This window comes from Eptesicus fuscus, chromosome 7 (genome assembly GCF_027574615.1).
Source record: "Eptesicus fuscus isolate TK198812 chromosome 7, DD_ASM_mEF_20220401, whole genome shotgun sequence".
Classification (NCBI taxonomy): Eukaryota; Metazoa; Chordata; class Mammalia; order Chiroptera; family Vespertilionidae; genus Eptesicus; species Eptesicus fuscus.
In genome coordinates, this window is record NC_072479.1 from 107,688,104 (window position 1) to 107,702,870 (window position 14,767).

Here is a 14,767-nt window from a genome sequence, read left to right on the forward strand (position 1 = left end):
GGGCAGGAATTATTTCTGAGGAAATAAACAGAAGGATCTGCAAAGGCCTAAGAATAGTCACGCTTCTCTGAGAACTGCCTATGATGGGTGGAGAGCTGGACCCAGCGGCGCCTCTCCCAGAGCTGTGTCCACCTGTGCTGTGCAGAGCAGGGCCGCCCACAGAGCCAGACTGGGCAGCCATGACTGGCCCGGAAAACAGGCAGGTAGGTGTTTTAAGGGAAAACGGCAGATTAGAACAGATTACACGCACTAACATCTTTTCTGTAATCCACCGGCTTGTCTATGAAACCTGGGAAAGGTTCTATGGAAACATCTAACGTGTCCCGGTGATCCTCACCGCTGAGGCACGCCGACTTGGCGAGTGAACGAACGACTTGTAACCTGAACCCCATTTCCTACAACGTAAGCTGCAGTCCAAACAGGGAGGCCAAAACCGGGTCTCTGACCCAAGGTCCGTCCGCAGAACGTCTCTGGCCGCACAGACGTGTGCACTAGGGATGGCACATCCCGCATCCAGACTTCTGACCCGCACTGACGGCTGGAGTCCCGGCGGCCAGCACCTGCCGCCCCGCCGCTGGGCTCTCCCCGAGGGCTGCTCGGGAGCCAGCCCGCCGCCCCGAGGCCTCGCTGGCGCCGGCCACCGCCGCGCGGGGGTCTCTGCATCCCAGTCCCAGGGACCGAGGCCGCGCGTGGGAGCACCTTGTCGCCTTCGATGGAAAGGCTCAAGTGCACCCAGCACGTGGCTGCCAGGCCCTCGGGGCTCCGGTGCCAGAAGCAGGAACTGGGCGCCCTTCCCAGGTGAGCGGCCTCCGGGCGCTGCGTCACCCGGCGGAGGGCACGCGGGGCAGGTCTCCCGCGGGTGGGCGTCGCGTCCTCGAGGCTCAGGCGCTCCAAGGCCCGCCGGCTGGGTGCGGGCCGGCATCCGGGAACACGCCAAAGGGCCGCGGCGGGCGCACCTGCGCGCACCTGCCGAGCCTAGAGCGCACCTGCCCCGCCAGGGCTCGGTCCTCACAGTTGCAGGGACATTGCAGACTGCGCCTGCGCGGTCGGTCTTGCCGGAGGGACGGGGCCGGAGCGCAGACCTGCCCCCGCGTAGCCCGGCCGGACGCCAGCAGGGGCGGGGCTGGAGCGCGGGATCTGCGCCTGCGCAGTCCGCCCTGGGCCCTCCTGTCAGCGGCACCAGGAGCTTGTCGCCGGGCAGGTCCCCCGTGCGCACTGCGCCTGCGCGTTACGGCCCCGCCCCCGGCCCCGCCCCGCGCCGCGCGGGGCCCTGGGAGGGGAGCAGCGTCCGGCGGCGTCGCGGGCGCGCGGGTGGCGGGCAGCGGCGGCGGCGGGAGGGCCGCGGGGGCAGACAAAGCCGCGGCTAATGAATGGGAGCGCGTCCGCCTGCGCGTCCGTGGTCCGCAGACCGCGGGACCCGCCGCCGAGCCCTGCGCCCGCGGTGAGTGCGCGGACGGAGCCGGCTCCGCCTCAGCCGCGAGCTCGCGCCCGGCACGGCCGTCGTGGCGCCGTCGGGGCCGGGCCGGGGGTCGGGGCGGGGGTCGTGGCCGGGGTTGCGGGGCGGGGGTCGTGGCCGGAGTTGGGGGCCAGGCCGGCGCCGCGCCGAAGCGATTCTGTGTGCGCCGGGCAGGGACCGGGCTGGGGCCGGGGGACGCGGCCTCTCGGGGCCTGGACCCCGCCCGGGCCGCCGACTGGGCCGCGGTCCTGCAGCCCCGCCCGCCCCCGGCCGGCCCCGGCTGACAGCGGGCGGGCGGGCGGGCGCGGAGACCCGGCCGCCGACGGCCGCCCCGAGGCGCGGGTCCCGGGCAGCGGGCTGTGTGGACGGAACCCCTGAGGTGGTCAAAGTTGGGGGCGCGGAGAGGCGCCTTGGCATGTGGGTGCCGGTGACGGGTGACCCCGCGCGGGTCTGCGCGGACGGAGTGTCGTTTCTGCAGGTCCGGCCGGGGCCGGGGCCACAGGGGACGGAAGTCACCCGAGAAGAGGGGCGCGCGGGTGGTGGGTGTCCCCGGCCGGGCGGCTGGGGCGTCGCCTCCCGCGGGAGACAGGTGCGATCCGTGTCTTCCAAGGCACCTTGCCCTCTGTCACCACTGCCAGTTGCCTGGCAAATTGAGTTTTGGGGACTTTTCTGCAGATAATATTTCACTTTCACTGGCATTTCCAGGAAGAGCAACCAGGGGCCTTGATTGAATATGTCTTAGGACTGTGGTGGGCAAACCGCGGCTCGCGAGCCACATGCGGCTCTTTGGCCCCTTGAGTGTGGCTCTTCCACAAAATACCACGGCCTGGGCGAGTCTATGTTGAAGAAGTGGCGTTAGAAGAAGTTTTTAAGTTTAAAAAATTTGGCTCTCAAAAGAAATTTCAATCGTTGTACTGCTGATATTTGGCTCTGTTGACTCATGAGTTTGCCGACCACTGTAGGGACCACTGTAGGAAGCAGATGAGAGGAGTTCATTGCGGGGACATGCGTTTGAAGCTTTCCAGTGTCCTGTGTGTTTCTAGGTACGACCATTCACATTAGTTAATAAAAACAGGAATCAGCGCTGGCTGGTGTGGCTCAGGCACCAAAGGGTCGCAGGTTTGATTCCCCGGTTGATCCCCAGCTCTGATCAGGGGTCAGGGAGATCTCGGGGCGCAGGCGGGAGGCAACCAATCCAGGAGCCTCTCACATGGATGTTCCTCTCCCTCTCTCTCTCTCTCTCTCTCTCTCTCTCTCTCTCTCTCTCTCCACTTCATTCCCCCTCTCTCCCTCCCTTCCAGTCTCTCTAAAAAAATCAATGGAAAAAAGTATCCTCTGGTGAGGATTAAACAACAGAATTATGCATCTATGTAAACCAAATCGCTAAGCATTTCAAATGCTTTTCCTGTTGCTGCTGTGTGACCAGGCCTGAATCAACTCAGTCATTTGTGGGCCCCCTTTCCTCCTCCTCTGTGACCACACCACCTCCATTGCCAAGCCCCACGGCTCCCCTGTGCTGTCTTCGCCTTCTGGGTGACACGGGCATCTCTGGAAACAAGCGCTCACTTCACCGAGCCTTCCGGAGAAGCTGCTCTTTAGTGCCTTCTCCTGCTCGTAAAAAAGGGAAGTTATTTGTTTTGAAGTTGGCTGATCAGGTCCAGTGCATAGTTTTCAATAATCCACTTTAGACCTTAATGAGGCCAGTTTGCTAAATAAAGCAAGGACATCCTTGTGACTTTTACTATAGAAATACTAATTTTTGATGTTTTCTCAGTAACAGTGATAAAAGTAGGGCTTGGTAGGACTTTCTTTTTAGTGTCATGAATGAGCCAGATTTCAATTACACATTAATTTTGGTTACGAAACAAAGTTGTCTTGAGAGAGGAATCTGCTTAGGAGTTTGGCTGCAGACTCGGAGGGTTCCCACTGGGATGTCCACGAGGAATGTGCCAACTGTAATCCTTAGGTTCTGTCTGCTTGTCATGATGGACATTTTCTCGGGAAAAGCTCTAGGACGAGTGAGAGACAGTCTATGTAGCTTCAAATAGTTTCAAAGGACACAGTTCATCTCCGTTGGAAGAAAGCTCAGACTTGTAGCCCTCTTGACACTTGTTCCAGTTAAATCCTGATGTTGGCTGTGAACACTGCTCTGTTCTTTAATGCACATGAGGAGGTTCGAAAGCAACTCAAGCTGTGCAAAGAATATTCTTAACACCTTGGAGAAAGATTTTTTAGTAAATTATTAGGGTTGACTGAACGCTATGCAAAGCAGTTGCTCTGCAGTATTTGCTTCGTGAAGGAAGTATGTTGGCCCTCTATGTGGGGATTCACATCTGCTGACCGGTGGAGAAAACACTAGGAAAAAGTCACGTTCCTGCCGATGTGTACTCTGTACTTGGGCCTGTGATGCCGCTGTTGTGCCTGTACCGAACATGCACAGTCCTTTTTACATGCACAGACCTTTTCCTTGTCACCGCCCCCTAAACAATGCAGTGTAGCTACTGTTCACATCGTATTAGGTGTAGTGAGGAACCTAGAGATGCTTACAGGTGGATTCTTGAACAACAGGGCTTTCGACTGTGAAGGTTCACTTATATGTGGATTTTTTCCCCAGTAAATACTATAAATGGACTTTCTCATAATTTTTCTTAACATTTTCTCTATTGTAAGAAAACAATGTGTAAGTACATGGATAAACTCCGTGTTAGTGGACTATTTCTGTTACTGGTAAGGCTTCCAGTCAACAGTAGGATACTAACAGTTAACTTGGCGGAGTCAAAAGTCATGTGATTTTTGACTGCTGGGGTGGGGAGGGGGGTCAACGGTACTATGCCCTTACTGTAAGGGACATGAGCATGCTTGGATTTTGGTACCCGAGGTGGGTCCTGGCACCCATCCCCCGTGGGCACCAAGGGGTGACTGTGTGTATCTGTTTCAGGTCCCTGCCCCTCGGAGCTGTCGGAGAGGGACCGCCCAGATGGGGAAGTGAGCTGTGGGCGGTGAAGAGCAGTGATCATGGTCAGTGTGGTCCTTCTCTCTACTTCGTACTCGCTGGGCTGCAGCCCTTCAGTCTGATCTCCTCTGGGTGAGGGTTGCCTGGTCGGGGGCCAGAGTGGATGAGTGACAGGGGCCCCAAGGTGGGTAGGCGCTCGTTCACTCTCTTTGCCTGCACTGGGTTTCCTTATGAGTTTCTCTGCCGGAAACATGTAGTTTCAGAGTCAGCAACTGTCAATATTCTAATTGCTCTTGGATTTTTAAGGCCCTTCTTACATTTCAGGAGTTGGCTTGAGCCATTGGAATCTATTGTTCCTATTTGTTTTGCGTTCTTTCTGAATCTGGCTGCCCCCTGAATATGCCCGAAAGGCGGCACGTTTCCACATGGTGATGCTGAGTGCTCCCCACGGCCCTCAGCGGCCGTCCTCTGCGCTGATGCCAACTTTCTAATGCTGTTCTGTTTCGTCCGTTCCTCATTCGTTATGTCCTTAAAAGACAGGACATGTGGTGAATTCTCTCCCTTTATGACCACTTTTCAGGGGAAGCAATTGGCTGGAATATTCAGCTCCATGTTTTTATTCTTCCTTTTTCTTCTTTGAATATTAGTGCAAGCTAAGGGATATTTATTTATTCATTATATTATAATCTATTAAAGTCTGTTTTTCATTTTGATTATAACTGTGATGAGTTGAGATCACCTTCCCACTCAGCACCCTCTGGGAGCACTTCCTTCTGGACCTTGCCCTTCCTTTCCCACACCTGCGGAGCCATTTCTCCCAGGAGCGTTGGCTCCTTTCAGTGCAGAAAGGTGCTCAGAGACCAAGCTCTGGTGTCAGATGTGTTCACCATGTTCATCTGTTGTTACTGCTGTGAGCTCCTCTCTGGTGGACAGAGCTAGGAAACATATTTTAAACATGAGTTCATACTGATATTTTTAGTACACATTTAAAATCAGTTTTACTTAAATTCTTTGATTTTTTGTTTGTTTGTTTTAATCCTCACCCGAGGATATTTTTTCCATTGCTTCTTAGAGAGACTGAAAGGGAGGGAAGAATGAAGGGAGAGAGAGAGAAATATCGTTGTGAGAGAGACACATTGATTTGTTGCTTTCCCACCCGCCCCCACTGGGACCAGAGATCAAACCTGCAACCGAGGTACATGACCTTGACGGGGAATTGAACCCAAGACCCTTTGGTACAAGGGTTGACGTTCTAACCACTGACCAACACCAGCAAGAACAATTTCTTGAATTTGTAAAATTTGTACCATTTTTCTATCCTGAAAATCTTGATTCTTCATGCCATTGACATAATTACTTGTTTTATGCTAAAATGTACATAAAATAAAATGGCTAATTTACAATACTATGTTACTACTACTAATGAAACTACTTAGGAAAGTTTTAAGTGTTTTTGTTTTTAAGTTTTTTTTTGTCCTTAATATACACAGTTGACCGTGAGTAATATAGGGGTTGGGAGCAATGACCCCATGCAGTTGAAAATCCACGGATAACATTGGATTCCCCCAAAACTTAGTTGGCCCTTGGTATCCATAGGAAGTCTGTTCCAGATCACACACACACTGTGATGCTCTCAGGTTCCCTGTGTAAAATGGTGTTGATCAACACATACAGTGGCCCTTTGTATTCATGGATTCCCAACTACAGATCAGAAATAGTACTACAGGTATTTATTGAAAAAATCCACTTCTAAGTGGACCCGTGCAGTTCAAATCTGTGTTTAGAGTCACCTGTGTCCTCCTGAGGATGAATAAAGTACCGTGTTTAAAAGCTCTTCATGGCCCTAACCGGTTTGGCTCAGTGGATACAGCATCAGCCTGTGGACTGAAGGGTCCCAGGTTTGATTCCGGTCAAGGGCATGTACCTTGGTTGCGGGCACATCCCCAGTAGGGGGTGTGCAGGAGGCAGCTGATTGATGTTTCTCTCTCATCAATGTTTCTGACTCTCTATCCTTCTCCCTTCCTCTCTGTAAAAAATCAATAAAATAGATTTTTTTAAAAAGCCCTTCATGAATATTCTTTTGTTGTTGTTGTTCATCTTCACCAGAGGATAGTTTTTACATTGCTTTTCAGAGAGAGTGGGAGTGCGTGTGTGTGTGGAGGAACAAACATTGAAGTGAGAGAGATAAATCAATTGGTTGCCTCTCGAACTCGCCTTGACCAGGGGGCAAGGAGCAAATCTGAAATCCAGGTACATGCTCTTGACCTGGAATCAAACCTACTAACCTTTGGTACATGGGCCAATGCTCTAACCACTGAACCACTGGCCAGGGTGATGAATACTCTTTTTTGTCTGTGGTTTCTCTCTCTGCCTTCCCCTCTCTCTCAAATCAATAGCATATCCTCAGGATAAAATAAAAAATATTTTGCTGGCTCCCCAGAATTCTGCAATGTGTCCTGTCTGTCACATCTCCCTCCCTCCTTCCTGACAAAAGTAACTGCTGACCTCACTTTTATGGCAGTTACCCTTTTTTCTTCAGAGTCTCATGGGTGAATTGTGCACCTCCACATAGTAAAGTGTTGCCTGGTTATATGACACTTAAGCCTCTTATCATCTCTTTCACCTCTATGGACATAATTTGTGGAGGAGGCCCTGTGGTTGGACCCATGTTCCTCAGTCTAGATTTTGCTGATCGTGGACCTCGGGTGAGTGTGATGTGTTACTGTGTCCTTGGTTCCCTGCAAATCTGTAGTTGCTCTAGAAGCTTAACCATATTCAGGCGTGATCGCTGGTGAGTCTCCTTCACGGGGGTGTGATGTGGTTCCATGTGGAGGCTCTGAGGGAGGCATCTCTTGGATGTTGGCAGGCAGTGAAGCACATGCCTGTGTGCACTCCGCCATGAGGAGGTGTGAAACGAGATGCTGTGGCTCAGTCCCTGAGGGCTGCCTGGTTTAGGAGCTGGATTCCAGGAAGAGAAGCCTCTCCTTCCCTGCTGTCTGGTTATCTGATGTCAGTGCTCATGTCTCAAACTGAGGATCAGTGCTTAATCCGGTCTCTATCAATTTTCAAAATAATGAATCATTTTTCTATCATCCTCCAAAGGTGACCAGTTGACTTTATTTTGGTATTATAAACTCATAGATTTAAACATATTGGATGAGATTTAAGCAGGGACCTCCTTGTCTGTATGATATTCAGTGTTTAGTCTGTGAATTGGTCGTTTCAGAGATTAGCTGCAGGCTTCTTAGCTCCTAATTGATGTATCCTTTCTGAGAGCAAAAGGGAATGAAATTGATTTCAGGGAGTTCAGCTTTGCTGATTATAGGAGCAGCAGGTGCCTCTAATACATGGTTGGCGGATAAAGGCATCAATTCTAGCCCAACCAACCTCTGTATGGCATGGAGGGTTTTTTCTGTGTTGCCCCAATCCTTTATTAATAGATTGTTTGATTTTAAATTCCTGCCGTTTCATTTTTCCTTTATTTTCTAGTTATAGAGCATTTTGAAAAATAGGCTTTTAAAAATTAAAAGACCGAGCTTTTCTATTTTAATTTACCATTATAGAATTTTTTTACTATGCAAATTGAGGCTGATAGGTCCCTGGCACTACAAGGTTTGAAATGTGTAAATCAGTTCAGTGCTTGACCTGATTTCATCTTTTGTAGGTAATGCAGGACCATCAAGATGGCGGCGATCCTGTTTCCAAGGCAACAAGCAGGTCTGCACAGCATGAATTTGCACCTGCACCAAGAAGTACTTTATACAACTCCTGGAAAGCGTGGTCTGCGCCCTGAGATGATGTGCTCCTGAGGTACATCTTCTGTTTTCCGGTAAAATGTATGATTAGCCATATTCATGAACATCCCGAAAGATATAATTATTTTGAAAACACTGAAGATAATGTACGTCTGGGGGCAAACTGAGAACTTGGATCATTTTCTTACCAACCTGAGATAGCAACAGGATGACACAGCCAGAATAGTTATGGTGAGTCATGGAGAATAACCAGGAAACCCATCCCCCCAAAGGGGATGGTGACTTTGTTTCTGATAAAATAAATTTTAAAATAGAAGAGGAAGGTGATGGAATTCCGAATCACAGTTTGGAAAGAGTGGACTTGAAGATTGAACAAGAGGACAGGAAAGCAGCTGGCAGTGGTGATGAACAGGCAGAGATCAGAGAAGCAAGCTACAGCTGTAAGCCCCCGGGGAAGTGTTTCCCTACCGACCACGACCACGAGGACGACTACGGGGCCCTGTTCTCACAGTACAGCAGCACGCTGTACGATGTTGCCATGGAAGCTATGACGCAGAGCCTCCTGTCTAGCCGCAGCATGAGCTCCAGGAAGAAGTCTCCGGCCTGGAAACATTTCTTCATCTCTCCTCGGGACAGCACAAAGGCAGTGTGTGTTTACTGCATGAAAGAGTTCAGCCGCGGCAAAAACGAGAAGGACCTGAGCACGAGCTGTCTCATGCGGCACGTGAGGAGGGCGCACCCCACAGCACTCATCCAGGAGGAAGGCAGTGTGTCTACCCTGGCCTCCCTCTCCTCCCCTGCACTGGTGTTCCCTCCTCAGCCCACACCCCTTGGAGACCAGGGCACCGTACTGTCACCCATCAAACTTGTCCAGAAAATAGCCTCCAAGATCCCGTCTTCTGAGCAAGTGGCAGAGGAATCTGGATCTGTCCTATCTTCTGAAGAGGTCTCCTCTGATGTGTCCACCTCTGAGAAGTACAGGCAGGAAGAAGCCCTGGTGGAGCCCCCCCAACCCCTCCCCACTGCCCATTGTGATGACTCTGCAGAGAGTGGGCCAGAAAAGAGCCTTCCACTTCCAAAGAGCACCTCTGGATCGCGAAGGTGGTCTGCGGTCTGGAAGCACTTCTACCTGTCCCCTCTGGACAGCTCCAAGGCCGTGTGCATTCACTGCATGAGTGAGTTCAGCAGAGGGAAAAACGGGAAGGACCTGGGTACCAGCTGCCTCATCCGGCACATGTGGCGGGCACACCGCGCCATCGTGCTGCAGGAGAAGAGCAGGGGAGCATCCATGCCCCCTCCCTACTCCACGCCCCCAACACTGCTGCCTGCCCTCCTGCCTCCTGAGAGAGATCCAAGCTTGGTGTCCTCATCGCCAGGCAATGAGGTACAAGAGTTCCCCTTGGCGTCCTCCTCCCCTGACCAGCTGACTGAGCACCTGCAAGCACGCCTGAAGCCTGGGGATTCGCCGATGGAAGATGCATCAGTGCTGTCATCCTCTGATGATGTGGGCGAGGCCTCGTTGGTGTCCTCCCCTGAGAAGCAGCAGGGTGATGGGTCGAGCCCTCACATGGTCGAGTCTGGTGCTGTATTCCAACAGAATCAAAAGGTGATGAAGAGACTGAAGTCGGAGGTCTGGCATCACTTTTCCCTCGCCCCCATGGACAGTCTGAAGGCGGTGTGCAGACACTGCGGCTGTGTCATCAGTCGAGGAAAGAAGGGTGACGTGGGCACCAGCTGTCTGATGAGACATCTCTACAGGCGCCACCCAGAAGTTGTTGGGAACCAAAAGGGCTTCCTGGGGGCTAGTTTGGCAAATCCTCCATACAACACCTTGGCATCCACAGAAACGTCCTCCAAATTAACTGACCTTCCCACGGTGGTTACCAAAAGCAGTCCAGTTCTGTTTCCCGTTCACAGCAAAAAGACCTCCAAGCTGTGGAATCACTTTTCTGTCTGCTCTGCAGACCCCACTAAAGTCGTGTGCTTGCACTGTGGCCGGACGATAAGCAGGGGCAAGAAGCCGACTAACCTGGGCACCAGCTGTCTTCTGAGGCATCTGCAAAGGTTCCACGGCAGCGTGCTGAAGACCGATGTGCCCAAGACCATGCTGCCGTCTTCTCCAGGCGTCAGCGTGCCCCTGAGTGCAGGATTGTCAGGAGCTTCCTCCTTTGACGACACTGATGAGAAGTTGTATGATTCTCATCCAGTTGCCAAAAAGATAACAAGTCTCATAGCTGAAATGATTGCACTTGACCTTCAGCCATATTCTTTTGTTGATAATGTTGGCTTTAACCGGCTGCTCGAATACTTGAAACCTCAGTACTCTTTGCCCTCCCCTTCCTACTTTTCCAGGACAGCTATCCCCGGAATGTATGATAATGTGAAACAGATCATCATGTCACACCTTAAGGAGGCGGAGAGTGGTGTGGTCCACTTCACGTCTGGAATATGGATGAGTAACCAGACCCGGGAGTACCTGACACTCACTGCTCACTGGGTCACCTTTGAGTCGTCGGTCCGACCTCACTGTGAGGACCACCACTGCTCAGCACTGTTAGACGTGTCACAGATTGACTGCGACTATAGCGGCAACAGCATTCAGAAGCAGCTGGAATGTTGGTGGGAGGCCTGGGTGACATCCACTGGCCTTCAGGTTGGCATTACAGTGACTGACAATCCCAGCATAGGAAAGACGCTGAATGAAGGGGAGCACTCCAGCGTGCAGTGCTTCAGTCACACGGTGAACCTCATTGTCAACGAGGCCATTAAAAGCCAGAGAATGGTGCAGAATTTACTCAGCATTGCTCGGAAGATATGTGAGCGGGTGCTGCGCTCACATGCAGCAAAAGAGAAACTGGCAGAGCTGCAGAAGGAGTATGAATTGCCGCCCCACCATCTTATTCAGGACGTCCCGTCCAAATGGAACACGTCGTTCCATATGCTCGAGCGGCTCATTGAGCAGAAGAGAGCCATTAACGAGATGTCCATCGAGTGTAACTTCAGAGAACTGATCAGTTGCGACCAGTGGGAGGTCATGAAGTCTGTGTGTCATGCGCTGAAGCCCTTTGACGCTGCGAGTCGGGAGATGAGCAGCCACATGTCTACCCTCAGCCAGGTCATCCCCATGATCCACATTCTGAACAGAAAAGTCGAGATGCTGTTTGAGGAGACCATGGGCATCGACACCATGCTGAAGTCTCTGAAGGAAGCCATGGTGAGCCGACTGTCCGCCACCCTCCACGATCCCAGGTACATCTTTGCCACACTGTTGGACCCTCGTTACAAAGCCTCCCTGTTCTCCGAGGAGGAGGCGGAGCAGTACAAGCAGGATTTAATCAGGGAACTAGAAATGCAGAATTCTACCTCAGAGGACATACCTGTCTCCAATGGGTGTGCTCCAGGCTCCCCATCGAGAGACTGCAGTGGGGACGAGAGCCTGTGGTCACTCATGGCCAAGATAAAAAAGAAAGGCCCGAGAGAGAAGATGAAGGTGCCTGAGGCCATGGTGCTGTCTTACCTGGAGGAGGAGGTGCTTGAACACAGCTGTGACCCGCTCACCTACTGGAACCTGAAGAAGTCTGCCTGGCCGGGACTCTCAGCCCTGGCCGTCAGGTTTCTGGGTTGTCCCCCGAGCATTGTCCCTTCAGAAAGGCTGTTCAGCACACCCACTGAGAACGGTAGCTTTGGCCAGTCCAGGCTCATGATGGAACATTTTGAAAAACTTATCTTTTTGAAAGTGAATCTTCCATTAATATATTTTCAGTATTGAAATCACAATGGAGCCACCAGGCTAAAGATGTTGTTGCTCTTTAGGCACCAGCTGTTTGTCACAGGCTGTTGGTTGGCACCAGTCGGTGCCAAGGAGGACATCAGACCAGGCACTCTCAGGTCCACACTGAGTTTCTCTTGCAGTCTCACCGTAATGTCTATATGTGCCTTACTCCTAGTCCTTCAAGCCAGGTACCGCAGTGTGTTTTTTTCAAAGCCACTAGAAATAGCCTGTCTTGTCAATTATGAAATATGGTGTTTAGGTTTTAATCCATAACTGTAATGGTTTTTAAAAGCTGGGGGTTAGTTAGTTGTTTTACTAGAAAGACAGAAGATGTAAACAGTTTTATTCCACAGGCTTTTTATTCAGTTACATAAGAACAACAAATCAGGTACTGTATTTTAGTTAAAAATTGCATTAATTGCAACAAAGCAGCCTTTGTGGCTGTCAGATAAAATGTGGAAATAGATGGAGTAGAAGCCATCCTGACTGAGTGGTTTTTACTTGCATCTCTAACATAATGTGAGGAGTGCAGAGAATATTGTGGAAGATACTGTTCACTACAACAGAGATGTGGCATTTGAAGACAAAACTAAACTTAAATGTATCATGGAATGTCAGTTACATAGTGGTTGTAAGAACTTCCCCATGTTCTGTTTTTGTGTTGAGGTTTCACCTGGTCAGTTACATCAGAGACATCCTGACTCTATAACGTGCTCCTTGCTGCCTGTTGTCCAACACGTTTACAGCCGTTCTGGTGATTGAACCTCCAAGCCTCTTAGTGTGTCTACTTTGAAACTATAGACTTCAAAATAGTGTTTCTATTTTGAAATGTGTGTAGTGCCCCCCAAATTGATCAAATCACGTGTAAAATTCTTTTTAGAGGAGGTGATTTATTAACAGGGAAGAAGACTGTTATAGTACAGTTGTAAGAGTAGCCTTCGGTGTTTTTTGACAATACGGAAGACTCAGTCATCACGGGTATTTTAGAATCCCAGGGACATCAGAATGAAATGCCAGTTGTCAGATTCTTTTAACAATATGTCCTCAGAGTTTTTGCTTCAACATGTAGAAAAGGATTCCTTTTCTTATTTCATACCAATTAAATATGCTGGGTGAAACAAGTCACTCATTGCCTGTGCCCTTTTAGAAAAGTTGTTTCCTCAAAATACTGTACCTGTTATTAATCTCACTTTGCATTGACTATGTTTTGGTATATTTATAAATGGGGAACTCAGTTTCTGAAATTAAACTTTTTATTTGCAATTTTCTACTGTTGGAGTAAGCTGGCTTTTTTCTTCTTAGGATGATAAAGTAGTCATATCCTTTGGGTGCCAATGTACATGAAAACCTCATTCATGCAGCCCTTGAATTTTTACCTTAGTTCTAGATAGGACACAGGAGAGTGATGAAGTGGTCCTTACAACAGCTTTTCTGAGATGATGCTGACTTGTGTTCAGAATGACTGCTGTGCCATGCATAGTTCCCAAACAGAAGAGCCCGTGGGCAGCCTCGTACTTGCCTTGGCCACGTAGCCTATCCCGAGATGCTGTGCGCAAATTCCCGAGTCCAGCCTCTGTTCCAGAAGCCCCGGGAGCACCAATTGGGGCCACATTAGTGAATCATGCTCATGTGGTTTTCCCATGACTTACATGAGAATCCCTATAAATGTGTGCTCGAGGCGATATTATGTGTAAAGACGTCACCAGTTTGAGATCCAGGCTGTCATCAGTCTTTCCTGTGCTGGGTCTAACCAGATCCAGGAAGTGAGTCCAAAAGGCCAGAGTAGATTTCCTGGAGATTCAGTGTTGGGCTCCTGGCTTTCCTGAAGGAAGAGTCCCTCAGCTTTTTATCTGGGGCTGGTAGTAGCTCTGCCTCACAAGGTGGAGGTCATGGGTGGTTCCTGGTGAACTTGATATGGGAAACGTTTCCTTGAAGGGTCTGTACATCTGGTGCCAGACTGATGGTCTCCGTCGTTCAGGTCTGTAAACTGCTCCTCTGCCTCCAGTTCACCAGTCACAAGCTAGGGCTCCCCGACCCTCAGGAGCCTATGGACCATATGATGCTGTGTACATGCTGAGCACCATTTGTTTCGGTTGCCAAGCTCATGTCAGGGATAAGCATTGATGTACTTGCCTTTTGTACTCATGCTCCAATGGTTCAACTTGGGTTTCCACTATAGGGGGGGGTTCATCATGTATGGACAGCTTCTTAATGGTTGTCACAGAGACGGGCCCACAGAGCCGGATGTTTACTGTTGGGTCCATTACAGGACAAGCTTGCTCACTCAGAGGGCAGAGAACACAGTCCAAGGGATGGACCTCGAGTGATGGGCTGGCAGCGGTTCTTCGCGCTTGTTCACGTTGACTATAGAACAGGTCCTGTGAGCAGTCAAACCCTGTGTTCCTGGGCTGCTGGCCAGGCTGCAGGAGACAGGCCCAGTGCTAACGGCTGGTGTTGCTCACAGCTGGTCCTGATACCGATGTTCCCTATAGAGGAACGCAACTGGAAACGCGGCTGCTCTTGGCCATCCCGCTGTAGCTCCTTCAGACCCGAGTGCCAACCTGTTCTCTTCCCTGCTGCAGCTGATAGCTGGGCAGGAGGCCCTTCTCTGGTCACTCCTAATAAAAAGCTCTTAGTGTAAGTCTTGGGAACTGTCTCGTTTCAGTGAATGAATGCTGTTGTATGTTAATAAAATGTTGGACTTAGTTAAGATGTCCTCCCACTTCTGACTGAGGCAGCAGCTGGCATCAGACCAGGAACTGTTCTGAGAAGAATCTTTTCGAAGATACCAAGGAGCACCTCAAGGACTTGAGGAAGCACAATTCTAGTAA

General features: G+C 50.6%; 1 protein-coding gene and 1 long non-coding RNA gene across 2 annotated transcripts; both read left to right on the forward strand.

Annotated features, from left to right (window-relative positions):
• The first annotated feature begins 1,305 nt into the window (after positions 1 to 1,305).
• LOC114227746 (uncharacterized) lies at positions 1,306 to 14,568 on the forward strand. The gene is made up of 4 exons (XR_008556687.1): positions 1,306 to 1,441; positions 4,395 to 4,474; positions 8,074 to 8,219; positions 14,206 to 14,568. It is a non-coding gene; the product is annotated as an uncharacterized LOC114227746 (long non-coding RNA).
• On the forward strand, positions 8,236 to 13,204 carry LOC129149876 (zinc finger BED domain-containing protein 4-like). Its single transcript, XM_054719657.1, has one exon. The coding sequence runs from the start codon at positions 8,403 to 8,405 to the stop codon at positions 11,931 to 11,933; it is 3,531 nt and encodes a 1,176-aa protein (XP_054575632.1). The 5' UTR covers positions 8,236 to 8,402; the 3' UTR covers positions 11,934 to 13,204.
• Positions 14,569 to 14,767: the final 199 nt, after the last annotated feature.